We start from the raw sequence: 13,889 nt of genomic DNA, 5'->3' as shown, positions 1-13,889 counted from the left end.
GCATTATAAAGAGAAGGAACAAGTGCTGCACACCATGATAAAAAAGTCCAGGAACATCACTGGACATACTGTTTTCTGTGGCACCCGTTGGTTCTCTTCACTCACCTCTTCATGGATTATAGATGCATAAGGACTGAAAAGATTGACCAGATTTTCTGAAAACCATAAGCTGTGCAATCTCCCATTGCCCTCACCCTCTGTAAATATTTCCGCCCTGAAATATTCAGGTTTTCAGTAAGTTCCCAATGAATGTTGGCAACTCTCTGGTGTACATAATGCAGTATTTCAAACATAAGTATTTAGAGTTGCAGGAAATAATTTAAATATTAAATTCCAATGCTTTTATAAGGTTTTCTGAAAAATTATGAGAAATAATTTTGTGCAAACCCTGCAACCCAAGAGTTTAAATAGCTGGAAATTCTTTTTTGAAAATGACAGCAGCAGGGAATAAAATGCATCTGATTGTGGCGTGTTCTATGAAAGGTTTCGGGTCTTAACTAATGCCCAGAAAAAAATTGCTCTACTGAGTGTGAAATTAGCCACAGAAAGTTGCAAATTTTCAATAGCTCAAACTCTTTAGCAGAATTCTACCGGAAGAGTCTTGCTGTCAGGAAAACTGTGTGTGCTGCAAACTACTGTTAATTTCTCCAGAGACAGATTGGCTAACCAGTGTGTTACATACATATTTGCAAAAAGGGTGCATATTTACAGGACGCAGGAGAAATAAATGTTTATAGTCTCTTTTTCTCAAAATATGTATTTGTTCAGCATCTCCAGAATTAAGAGACTTCTGAGATATCCATGTATTCTTTATATTGTGAATATAGAAATGTTGCTTCGTAGCAATTTTTAAGTGCATTTTATTAACGTGCATCTCAGTATGCCTTAAGTACTGGCTTTTTGTCACCACATTTTGAAAATGTGAGTGCAACAAATTCTTCATGCCCAGCTGTTTAATGTGCTTTGTACTTCAAGTAGTACTAATTACAACTGCATTTAGAACAAACTCTCATAGATGAGTAATACTCCATGCAACATGTAGTCATTTTCTTCAGTTTTATGTTTGTGGTTTGCCCTTTTTCATAAAGAAAAAGGTCTCAAACCATACTATTAAGTCATGTATGAAAAATCAGCACGACAAGCTGACTTGCCAGAAGTTGTATAGTTTTCACTGAACTAGGAACTTGTAATCTCATATATCAAAGAAGTGCTTACACTTTTAGTCCTTTTCCAAACAGCAAGCACATCTTTGATTATTTCTACTCTAGTAGCTTAATATTGTGGATTTGAATGACCCAGATCTCACTGATGGAGGCAATATTCTAGTCCAAATAAATGTTTTTTTGCATCTGCATATAAGTGTAGGGCTAGTAAGGGCTAATCTTTTCTGCAGGCATGATTGACATCTATTGACACAATTTTCTAAACCACAAATAACCAGAAGAATTAAGTATGTGGGTAGTTTTAGTGAGAATTGTTCTCAGGCTTAATTTTGTATTAAGGGAAATACCTTGTCATGTTGATCATGATTTCAAAAGTGTTGATTAATTGCACAAAGTTTGCTGTTGAGGGTGTTGAATCCCAGGGGTTTCCATTGTAATAGCAGTTTTATATTTCAGGTTAGAATGAATGGCTTGTACTAAAGGCTTATAGTTTAGAATAATTTAAGAGAAATAGCCCACATGCAAATAATCTGGAAGCACACTGACTTCTTTTGAAACTCTTATCTAGCAGAGTCTTTACATCAGCCAAGACAGATAACAGTTGTAGTGCAAAAAAACATTCGTGAGCCTTGTCAGACCTAGATACCAGGGTCATCTTAAATCTTTAAATAAGAATTATCAAGAAAATTATCTTACAAATGAAACTAGTAATTACCAGTCTACTTTGGCTAATGTAATGTTAGAGGCTGCTTACTGTCTCTCCCTGCTCATCCATCCTGCTGTATCTGACCTCTTGAGAATGGTCACTTAGGTAAAGTTGCTCACCACTTCCCATCTTAGTGTCTTGGTTAATATGTAAGATCTGGGAGTAAAACTGGCCCACGGAGTGTCTACAGGCTGAAGGTTCTTTGTGGAGAAAAGTGCAGAGGCACAGAACAGGCTGGTGTTTGTGTTCCCAACTCCCAAGCATCCAGACAGAATGGCTAAAGGCAAGAGGAGGATTTAGCCAGGTATTAACAGAACTGGAATAAGTAATAAATGGAGATTAACATTATTGTTAACATGTCTTCCCTGAAATTTGGTGCAGTAAGGGAAAGGAAAAACTGTTGCAGGAATGCCTTTTGCTTCCTTAAAGTGTGGTAGATGTGGTGTGTAAGGGTGTCAGTGAATTTCTTTTGTATTCCACACAGAAGAATTCTGTATTGCAAAACTACACAGGGTATGTTCTCCCCAGGCATGCACTGAGCCAGGCTGTGCTGCAGTTCACTCCAAATAGTTCTTTAAGTTGCTTTATTATAGTTTCATTAGCTGTATAGTTACATTAGTGCTGGGCTGTGCTTGCCTCTCTGTAGGGGCTCATCCAACACACTTTGCTCCTGTGCCTCCATGGACTTTGTGCTGAAGCTGGGGATCTCCACCATTTCAGAGCAAGCCAGTCTGCTGTGGTTTTTGAGGCTGTAGCTGTTTTTCCCATTGCAAAGCCTCTGGGGAAGTGCTGTGTATCTCTTAGAGATGCAGCAGAATCGTCTTAGCTTTGAAAAAGGAGCTTGTTACTTCCTACTTGCATACTTTGCAAACTGTGTCCCTCAGTTAATGAGCATAGAAAATGGAATAATTTTCTTTTTTTAGCAGATGTTTGCTGTGCCTCTCCAGGAACACAGAGTGTAACGAAGCCATGGAAGCTCCTCACAGCTCTCTGTGCAGTGTAGCACCATTTTCTGGTTTGCACACCAGCAGCAGGAGGGATTTCTGGCCTCAATTTGAAATAACAACATTGCTTGCCGCTCTTACAGACACTGCCATCCTGCCTGGTGTGTGTTTGTCTCTACCACAGAAAAAGGTTCCCTGACAAAGTTGCTACAAAAGCATGGGTTCAAACTGAACAATATGAAAAACACAGTGGGCTGACTGTCTTGAGATCATATATAAGATTTGATAGAACTCTCTCTATCACTAAGGATAAGAATTGTCTCTAGCAAATAGGATTTTATTTCAAAGAATTTTTAAACTGTTACAAATCCCTTCTTGATGCTCTTATTAGCGAAAAATATCAGAGGTCCTCTTTCTATTTGGTGTTTTTTGGTACTTCATAGTCTAATAATTACTAAAGCTATTCTTGGTTCTACAAATAGATTTTTAATAGAGCTCATGCTTTGGAAATTTAGTAGATTCATAGGCTGTTACTGTGTTCAGTAGTTGGGGACATTGTTCACGGCTCTGGCTTCTTCGTGGCATAACACAAATTTAAAATAGCATTATGGTTTTATGCCCTCTACTTATGTAGCAATGAAGAACTGTTCAGTAAAACTGTACCAGTTTGTGAGTGGCTACAGAATTGGCTATTAACATACATCACATAGTTTGGAGGATTTTTGTCTGAGCAAGGCCTTGTTATTAGGAGGAAAGTAATTTCTAGGTAGAACTAATCACCTGAAAGATTAATTAGTTGGGCACTTGGAAAAATTGTTCCTTCAGAGTGAAGAAGGATGATGAATAGAGTAAGTGGGATGTTGCATTTAAAGGCAGCACAAAATAGAAATTGTTCTCATGTCAGGATTTAAGTTCCAGATAACAGAGATTCTGCTAAATAATGATTTCTTTTTTCTCCCAATTGTTTATTGTTCTTATTTACTTTCTTTTAAGTAAGAATGCACATGCTCTTGTTATGAATTTCATTTCACATTCAGATGACTTCTTTCTCTCACTATCTCATCAAAGCAAACATCCCCGTGCTCAAATCTAGCATAAATATCCCAGTTTAATTCTGTAGAGCATTCTAATTTTATAATCGGGCAACACAGTTGAGATTTGATTTCCCTGGTAATGCCACCTTTTCTGCAGCATACTGCAAGCCATAGGGTGGATTATCTAAAAAGTTGGTCAGATGGTGTTAACAGGGCCACAGATGAATGTTTCCATAAATGACAACAATCAGTCCACATCTTAACAAGATGTTGGTCAAAGTAATTTGTACTAGTCCACAGATGTAAGCTCTGCTGCCCAGCCAGATCCATTTTTGTATTATTGTGTGCTTGATTTAGCCTGAACAGCTCTGTCAAACCCTGTATTATTCATGGCATACATTTATTTGGTCCCCTGCCTACTCTCTCAGTCCATTTGTGCACCAGGCACTGTCTGCATGTCCAATCCCCATCAATGCACCAAGCCCTGCTGTTCACATGCCTGCTGACCAGCTGGGCCTGGTCCAGGCAAAAACTCTCTGGAGTGCAGCAGCTGTGGAATACTGCTCCTTCCTTGGGCCTCAGGTGCCTCTGAGCTGTGTGACAATGGATGCTCTGCAGTTACAAGGTGAGGCCAAAGCCCCATCCCATCCTGTCCCCAAGACAAGCAAGCCAAGCCATCGAGCAAGGACAGGAGTCCCTGTTCCAAGGAGCAGCACTCTGGGGGTCATTGGAGCTCAGAGAGCTCAGTGCTGCTTTTAGACCTGCTTAAGCATGGGCTTTGGATGTGCTCCAGTGGCACAACAGACTCCCATCCCTACCCCCTGTCACTCCCCAAATTCTTCCACTTCCTTTGCTGGTCATTACATTCATCACAATCACTAAATGCTGTGCCATCCTGCAGGGGTATATCTTTACTGAAATTCACAGCTTCTGGTGACACAATGTCATGTAAGAGTTTGTAGCATGACATTTTCAGTGGCTTTCCTCTCCTGTCTGGATTCCCACCTTGGAGATTCACCAAGGATGTATTTATTGGTGCATAGCCCATGTGTTGTTCTTGCATAAAGCTGCAGTGAAGCAGGGCTGCAGGCTTTGTTTTGGTACAGCCTGAAATTCAGGCCCAGTACTTGTTCACTGAATGCTTGGTTATATATGAAGTGAAATATGTAACATTTAATGTTAATTTAGTAGAAAACTGAAATTATTGATGTGTGGGAGAGAAAATTCTCTTTAGTTGCTGTAGCCATAGACATGCCTTTTTCTCAGCAAATAGTGTGATTCATTTGCAGAAGTCAAAGGATAATTGGTATTTGTGGAACTAGTTCTTGTGTTTATTAGTTCCTATATTAGCAAGGTGACTAGTGGTTTAGGGTCTTGATTTCGTTACTCTGTGATTTACAAACCAGTTATACTAATTTCTGTTTGTTTCTGCAGGAGGATACCTTTTTAATGCTAAAGACAAGTAGCAAAACCATATAGTGGAATGATATAAATCCAGTATTAGTTCATGCTGTTTCTCAGCAACATATTGGTTTCTAGGCTGAAGTACATGAATTAGCAGTGTGTTGTTTTTTTTTTATCATAGCTTAGGAGACCTGTTGCTAGTTTACATAAAGGAGAACAAATATACCACTGAAATGTGTTTTTTTCAGAACTAGGTTCTAATTAATACATTCAGGATTTGCAGTAACAAGCAAGTTTGAACTTCACTACTGTCAACAAGTTGGGATCTGCTTTTTTTTTTGTTTTCTTCAGAGGTGTGTGGGAAACCACCACTGGTGGTTGGTCTGAAAACTGTAGCTGATCTATCATAGTCCTTTAACAATTCATCCATTCCGAGGCTGTTAAAAAGTGCTTATTTTTTTTCAATCTCACAAGAGACAGTATGTGTACTTATATTTTTCCTTGAAAGACCAAGAGCTTTTCAATCCAGAGAGAGAAATGTACAAAATCTGTATAAAGTAAGCGGAGAAAGTGCCCATTTTCTGACAGTAAATGTTTGTGCTCAAGTATTTGCACTGGATTATAATGAAGCTTTGGTTAAGCAGATTAAACAGACAAAAGCAGTGAAACTTCAAAGGCTGACCAAATGTGCTGAGGTTTTTATTTCCCCAGTCTGTAATGCCTGCTTTTGCCTTCCTCTCATTAGCACAGAAAAATAAGCCAGTAGAGCATAATGTGTTGTCCCTCTGTAGTGCCTGCAGCGACTGATTCCTAACGGGGTTCTAGGGGTGAGTACTGAAGGTTCTTTTCAACGTAGCAGTAGATAATAGACCTCCTGTGAGAAGGGTTTTAAGAGCAACTGCCCAGCTGAGAGTTCAGCTGTTTGTAGAGCTCCTTTTAGATACCAAGATGCAAAAGCTTCCTTCCAAACACAGATGTGACTTAATCCAATGGTTAATTAACTATTTTTACGTGCTCAAAACAGCAAAAGAAGCTCTGTGCTTTGGTAAGCTACAAGGAATAAGGTAAAGCAATACTCACTGGCATGGTGTAACAATCCAAACTGATTTGATATTTCTAGGTTGCATTTTCCAGTGTTCTCTACAGAACAGTTAAGTGTGCAGTATCTGTTATGGTTTTTATTGTGAAAAATGTTTCCTGCACTGTGGGATTGATTTGGGCTTTTGTGTCGCTTTGTCAAGGAGTTATCAGAGACCACACAGAAGCTGGAAGTTTTCATCGGGGGGGAAAGGGAATGTGTTTAGAATATATACAATAATAAAACCAAATTAATTAAAATATTAAATATGTGCAATTTTAGAAGTCCCGTTAAGCTCATTTTATAATTTTACAATTCATTAACTAATATGGTGTATATGAGAAGTAATACTGGACATAGTTGTTGAACAGCAGTGAATTTGTACACTTTGTACATTTGTATGGTTTTGGATTAATTTTGAAAAATTACTTTAATTAAAATCAAATGGACTATTTTTGGATCTCGGAATATTTTGAACAACCTGAATACCTGTGAAGTAGCAAAATCTCGTTCTGAGTAGGTAAATGGCATTTCCTTGATTTAATCACCCACCTCCACATACCACAGAGCCTCATGGATCTCGCTGTTGGGGATGTTTAATCTGGATTTTTCTAGAACTGTACTCTGATACTACAGAACAAAAGCATTTTCTAAGCTCCACTTCAAATAATACTATTGCTAAAATTTGGCATGTTGTAAAAGCCTTGCCAGAAGCTGTATGAAAAGAATAATTTTGTTAATAATTTTGGAAGAAAGGCTCTTTAGTTTCATTTGAAGAAGGGATCTGTGGAGTCAAGATAGAAAATCTGATCAAATCCCACGGCCTTTCAATATTAAATTTAATATTCTTTTCCTTCTTATTCTGCTACATCACCTAGCCCTATATGCTAAATGCCTGAGATAGATGCCTTGTCATTCAGAAAGCAAGTAAAGTTGTAAGCTACAGGAAGTTTTGTCTCTGAGTTATTTCTGCCTCACTGTTGTGCTGTGAGGTCCCAAACAACTCCGTCTAAAGGACATGAGATGTTTCTGCCTTGGTAAATCAGCAAGATGGGAGTGGAGAGCAGAACTGCAGGATCTCCCAGGCCACTGACTGCCCACACTGGCTCAGAGGCACCTGAGAGAGGTGAATTGTGTACCTGAGCAATTATGGACACCTTTTTAATGAAGTAGAAGCTTGGTTTGGCAACTTCCTCGCAGTTACTTGCAATGAGGGAACTTCAAGTAGTCCCCGATAATTTTAGACATAGTGGAGTAAATGAAGAAGCCAGATGGGAAGTAACAAGTCAACAGACAAAGGAGCTTCAGAGACAGCTCTTGCCTTGCATGAGAAAGAAGTGAACTGTGAAACCCTCTGTTCATCGTGCTGGAGCCTGTGCAGCACTCAGGGAGCGTGGCTGGTCTCGAAGCTGCTGACAGGCATCTGCAGCTGACTTTCTTAAGTCATACTCAGCGAGGTTTTAGTTCTTTTTAGGAAAAGTCCCTTTCCTTTTTTTTTAAAGTCAGCCTGAAAGTTCTTGTGTCATTTTTAGCTTCTGTGTCTGCAAAAATTTAATTTCGCTTCCGCAGCAGAAACTAAAGCAAAAGGTACAACATTTGCTTGCAACTTGAAAAGACAGTTTTTAATTCAAACTCAGAAGAGATACTTTTTATCAGCAAGGCAAAGGTATCAGTGTCATCAAATTGTGAGTGGTTTTTAACATTTTTTTGTTTCTTTAAAGTTAAAAGGCTTCTTTGAATTCACTTTTTAAAATTGGTTTGCAAGCAATATAATAGGCCAACACAAATTGAAGGTTGTTTTCTTCCTCCTGTTTCACAGATACCCAAAGAGTTTGTGCTTTTATGTCACATGGTCTTTCAGTTTAAAAATGCCTCCTTCCAAGAAACATCTCATTCAGTATAAGATCCTTTAGAAAAGACTGGAACTTGATTTATAGTAGGAAAAAATTATCTGAGAAGATAGTTAGTTATGAAAGAAAAGTTACTGAGGAGCACTTTCTGCATACAAAGAATGATACTAAAGCATTGTTTGGAGGAAATACTATTATCTCTTTATTTCACAATTTATACCGATTTTCTGTGCTACGTTGAGTCCGTTTACTGCAGTATGAAGGAGCAGGTCCATTTTTTGGTTGACCTTGAAACTTTAAGAGCATCATCTTTCTACAGAAGGGTTTTTACACACATTCGAGGTTTGAATTTTATCCAAGTCATGGAAATTCACATCGCTTCATGAGTAGATGTATCTGGTGTTTAAAACTGATGTAATTAATTTAGTAGCTGAAAATAGAAGGTGAATGTTGCTGTATCTGCCACAGAGATATATATCAGTACATTTCTTTTTTTTTTTTTTTTCCTTTCTCTCTTTTTAGGGTCAGAAGGCTTGGATAGAGAAAACCTTTTCTAAAAGAGAATGCATCTATATAATTGCCAACAACAAAGACGTTACCAGGTAACATTTTTAATTTTTGTTTCAACAGAAAAGCTTAATACCAGAGAAACTGAACTTGGTTTGGGTTTAGATGTGTGAAACCCAGTTTGGTCACTGCCCATAAAGGGAAATGACAGGGGAACAAAAGCACAAGTCATGCTTGCACTCCAATCTGCACAGAGCCATGGGACATGTCACACAGAGATGAGAAGGCTGAGAGCAGGGGAGGCAGTGAGTTGTTAGCTCCTAGCTTTGCAAGCCACGATAGATTCATACTGAATTCTGAAAGCAAGGGTGCAGTAATGTGGTGCCATCCGTCACAGTTGGTATGCTATTACCAATGACAATAGCAGCCAGGGGGATTTGATTTCTTAGTCAAAATATTAATATTACTTCATTGGCTAGCTGCGTATTGTGGTCCAGCTTGTGTGGATTACAGAACAGTTAATGTCACATGCAAGCTGTCACCTCTAAGTAAGAAACAGGTGGTCAGTGCTCCTGTTCTGCATTTTTCCTCCTTGCCTGGCCTTTTACCTAGAACAGCTTCCCAGTGCATAACACAAGGGAAGTGAATTTTTTTATTTTTGCATGTTAAAAACCTAAGCCTGTTAATTCTGGCATATGTGTGCATGTGAGAGGTGTTTCTCTTATTCATCTTGGGCAGTTGAAAATCTAATTTCTGATTTTTTTTTTATTTTGAAGATACTGTAATCAAAGTCACTTCAAATTTTAATCTCCAGGTGCTGCTGTGGCCAGCTCATTACCCAACATATTCCACCTCCTCCAAGCATAACAGCTAATAAAAATGAAGAAGAAACGAAGCAAGTGGAAGCTCAGCCAGAGAAATGGTCTGTCAGTAAACACACCCAAGCATACCCAACAGATGCCTATGGAAACCTGGAATTCCAGGGAGGAGGACATTCAAATAAGGCCATGGTAAGGGGCATAGGGTACTCTAAGGTATTTATTCATCTGGTGTTCAACAGACTCTTGAGTTTTCTTAGCAGTAAAAGTAACAGCAGTTCAAACTTCTGCAAAAATTCTATTTGTTTTTCCTCTCTTCTGAAGAAATCCAAACTAAGATTTCTTTGTTTGAAAACTTTAAAACTCTCTCTTCAGGATGAAAGGCAAACAGTAACTATTCTTTGCTCAGACAATTTTTCAGAACAGGTTGAGTAACAGCATTACACATTGCTCTTTGCAGTACATCCGTGTGTCATATGACACTAAACCAGATTCTCTGCTGCATCTCATGGTGAAAGATTGGCAACTGGAACTGCCCAAGCTCTTAATCTCTGTCCATGGAGGCCTCCAGAACTTTGAAATGCAACCAAAATTAAAGCAAGTGTTTGGAAAAGGTCTGATAAAGGCTGCCATGACCACAGGAGCTTGGATTTTCACTGGTGGTGTTAGTACAGGTAAGGAATTGCCATAACTTCTAGTTTACTTAAGAATTCAGTGTTGTTCATTCACTAATCTTTCCCACAGGCAGAAGATTTAAGTCTACATGAATGAGTCATTACCCACTAAATCAAAAAAGGAGCATTGTAATAATTTGTGTTAATCTCCTACCCAGCCCAGACCATAAAATTTTCCTGGGTCAGTACTGATTTGCATTACTCAGTGTTTCTCCTGAAAACAAATTTCAGCCTTGGTTTCAGTAGCAAGGAATCTACCACTAATTCTAATACACTTCTTTTAGTGCTTGGTTATCCTTGTAGCTAAGAAGTTTCCTACTCCAAATGTAGCTTTGCTGTGTTTTTTTTTTTGTACAAAGATCTTTTTATTTCTAAAAGTGTATTTCCTGATGTCACGGTTTGAGTCCAATGAATAACGTACGTTGAGACAGACAAGGGTACAGATTACACTGTGGCAAGTTGGTAACAGGGTAAGTCTTCCACAGACTTCACTGCATTCAGCACAATGATGTGAGAAGGTCATGGGACTTACACACAACCATTCCAAAATAAACCCATGGTTGTCTGCATTGCATGTTCTACAAAGTACCAGTAGCAGTTCAGTAGTGAAAGCAACACAGTAGCTCCCTGAGAGGCAAGAAGAAAATTCTGTTGTTTAGTGATCAAAGTGCCAAAAATGCATTAAAGTAATTGTACCTATAGGTGTCATTCGTCATGTGGGAGATGCCTTGAAAGATCATTCTTCCAAATCCAGAGGACGAATATGTGCCATAGGAATTGCACCGTGGGGCATTGTAGAAAACAAGGAAGATCTAATAGGAAAAGATGTAAGTGTTTAAGGAAACAGCTGTGTAAAAAATACATTGTTAATATTTCTGAAATATTACTTTTTTTTCCATTTCTAAAGCATGCCTAGAAGGTGAAATTGAACCATTTTGTGAGAAAACCAGTTCTTCAAGAATATTTCTCAGGTTGTCTTATATGACCTCAAAGTAAATATGGAATTGGTGAGGTTTCCATTGCTTTCATTAGTAAAGACCTCTCTGTGGTGACAGTTTTACATCCTAACTTCAGCGTGGCACTCTGAGCCTTCTGTAAATCACATAAGGACCTTATTGTGTGTGCAAGGCTGGCATTTATTATAGGTGGGTACTCTGGAGTGGCATATGAATTACTAGGAACTCCAAATGAGAATGTCTTTTCTAATGCACTAAGAGGATTATGTAACAACACTGTGTGAACAAGGAGAGCATGGTAATGAGCTTAGGGGAGCATGCAGGGGAGTGCACAGTCTGACTGTCACCCTCCAAAGGAAACAGTGCTGTCAAGAGTAAAGATTTGAAATGTAAAAGCAAGCTCCATTTCTAATTCTCTGATTTTTGTTGTAGAGGTTTGCTTGATTTGTTTCCTCAGAAGACTTTGAGTGTGCCTTTGTTGGGTGGTTTGGGGGGCATTTTCCCATTTGATTCTTAGTTCTAATCTAGGTGCATCTCTCCTCTTGACACACAGGTAACACGAGTTTACCAAACTATGTCAAACCCTTTAAGTAAGCTCTCTGTGCTAAACAGCTCCCACACCCACTTCATTCTGGCAGACAACGGCACATTAGGTAAATATGGAGCTGAAGTAAAGTTACGGCGTCAGCTGGAAAAACACATTTCCCTCCAGAAGATTAACACGCGTAAGTAGGAGTGGGGCAAGCTGTAACCATAGCATATTGAAGGGGGGAGGAAGGCTTGAGGTACTTGAAAGTATGGAAATTAAAGGCTTCTTCCAGCTCTTTCCAGTGGAAATGTGATCAGCACTGTGTGACTGGACTAGAACATGTGCTGTTTGATAAGTGGTGAAAGAGCCCACATCGAACCAGGCAGAAAAACCATGGAGTAAGGATTGCATAAAGGGATGAAGAAAAAGCAACAAATAATAGTGAGGAGAAGCTTCAAAGCAGTGAGAATCTAAGGAAAAGGAAATGCAAAGAATTTGTGCACTTCTAGGCTAGAATTCATAAGCATCAGTAAACACACAGAATGAGGGGATTTTTTACAGTTCCTATTTACAGGAATCCTGTGCAGCTTAGTGATTTCTGATTGTGAATGTTCACACTCAAAATTCTATGGTCTTCTTGATAAACTTAGCAGGCACTTTGATTTTTAATGACAATTAAGACAATTTCACCTTAATGCTTTCATATTTAGAATTTTGTGCAGTTTTAAAATTTCTTCCAGTTATTATGGCCTCTCTAAAATAATTTTCTAGAACTTTTCTCATCATTATTTAGAGAAAAAAAATTTAAAAGACATATATCTATGAACATGTAAGAAATTAAATTTGAAATAAAAAATACATAAACTATTTAAAAATAACTCCACAACCCTAATTAAAAATGGTCAAAAAATGTTAATAGTCTTTCAATTGACACATCAGTTAAGAGCTACTGGAGAATCTAAATCAGTTCTACCAGTTGCTTTTCTTGCCCCTTACAGGTGCCCCTGCAAACTGTGTAAGCCTGTAAAAATAACAGAAAAGAAACATCCAGAATGGCAATTGCATTGAACTCCACAGAAGTTCCTTATAGGGTCTAAGTGCTCTTATGGATAGAGCAGAAAACTCAAGTGGAGGTAAAGCCAAAAGGCACAATTAGAGATCAGCTGTGAGGTATCCAAATATTCTGGGAATTCTCTAATTGCTGCCCTGTGCCTATGGGGAGCCTAAGAAACGGCTCAGGAAAACACTGCCCCTTGCCTCTGAGCATGGAAGCAGTGCCAGGTGCTGCTGCCCACAGATAGATAGAAACAGCTCAGCCTGCTTTTGTCATCTTTGTCTTCTGTGGAAGTGCTGGCAGAGCTGGAAGGTTGTGAAAGGGAGCATTGGCTTGAAAGATCAGCAATTCAGGCCTAGAGACAAGATGTTCTGTCATTCCTTTTAATACCACTGGGGCTTGGGAATATCAACTCTGATTTAGGTAGTGTTTGATGATTTTTGTCATGAGAAGGGCAAAGTTGGGAATACACATAGAAACCTGTTCTGTGAAGGGCTGCAGTACACCTGCTAGTTACAACATACAGGGAGTTGCTTTGTTTCTTCTTAATCACTCCAAGCACAGGCACCTCTGCTGGAAATCTCAGGAGGAATCACTAAAGATTCATGGACACACAGGCCGGCCCATGCTCTGTGACTCCTCCTTATCAGAGCTGGGGTGTACTGACAGGAGGATGTCAGGAAGCTTCTACTGTTACTGTGCATGGTGTTCCTGTTCTTCAGAGAGGAATCGAGGTTGAAAACATGAACTCTTTCACGCGTTCTCAGCCAAACAAAAAAAGTGCATCTTTATAAAGTGCTGGTCATTTCACAGATTAAGAACTGAATTCAAATGCTTATGATAGTGGAATTAGTCAGCATTCAGGTAATGTTTTGTCCTTCATTTCCCTAAGTTTCTTGTGACCAAGGCTACTGAGACCATGTGACCTGTGGGCTTCCCTTTGTCATCCTATGCCTGGAGATCACAGTGAGGCAGGGACAGCAAAGGGATGCTCAGCTGTCGTCTCTTCCATCGGCCAACCATTTCAGCCTCATGATAAAAACACTAATTTCATTTTTTTATCTTAGGAATAAGCATAGGTATGCCACCTTTCTGAAGACTTCCCATAGGTAACCAATGAAGAGGTAAAGCACCAAAGGCTGGGAGCCATCCAAGTAACAGTGAAGCTGATG

The 13,889-nt window shown here is 39.0% G+C and overlaps 1 protein-coding gene across 4 annotated transcripts in view; it reads left to right on the top strand.

Annotated features, from left to right (window-relative positions):
• TRPM1 (transient receptor potential cation channel subfamily M member 1) overlaps positions 1-13,889 on the top strand; it is an 88,590-nt gene that overhangs the window by 43,290 nt on the left and 31,411 nt on the right. For 3 of the 4 annotated variants that reach the window (XM_068204162.1, XM_068204164.1, XM_068204165.1), the window contains exons 3-7: positions 8,702-8,781; positions 9,501-9,696; positions 9,965-10,178; positions 10,881-11,005; positions 11,688-11,859. In XM_068204162.1, the coding sequence (XP_068060263.1) occupies positions 8,702-8,781; positions 9,501-9,696; positions 9,965-10,178; positions 10,881-11,005; positions 11,688-11,859 (787 nt within the window). Of the gene's footprint in view, positions 1-8,701; positions 8,782-9,500; positions 9,697-9,964; positions 10,179-10,248; positions 10,360-10,880; positions 11,006-11,687; positions 11,860-13,889 lie in introns of those variants that run through there. The other variant, XM_068204166.1, reaches the window with a different exon arrangement.

The sequence above is a fragment of the Anomalospiza imberbis genome, chromosome 13, assembly GCF_031753505.1.
Source record: "Anomalospiza imberbis isolate Cuckoo-Finch-1a 21T00152 chromosome 13, ASM3175350v1, whole genome shotgun sequence".
Lineage (NCBI taxonomy): Eukaryota > Metazoa > Chordata > Aves > Passeriformes > Viduidae > Anomalospiza > Anomalospiza imberbis.
Note: the sequence above shows the minus strand (reverse complement) of the source record. Positions and strands in the feature narration are given on the sequence as shown.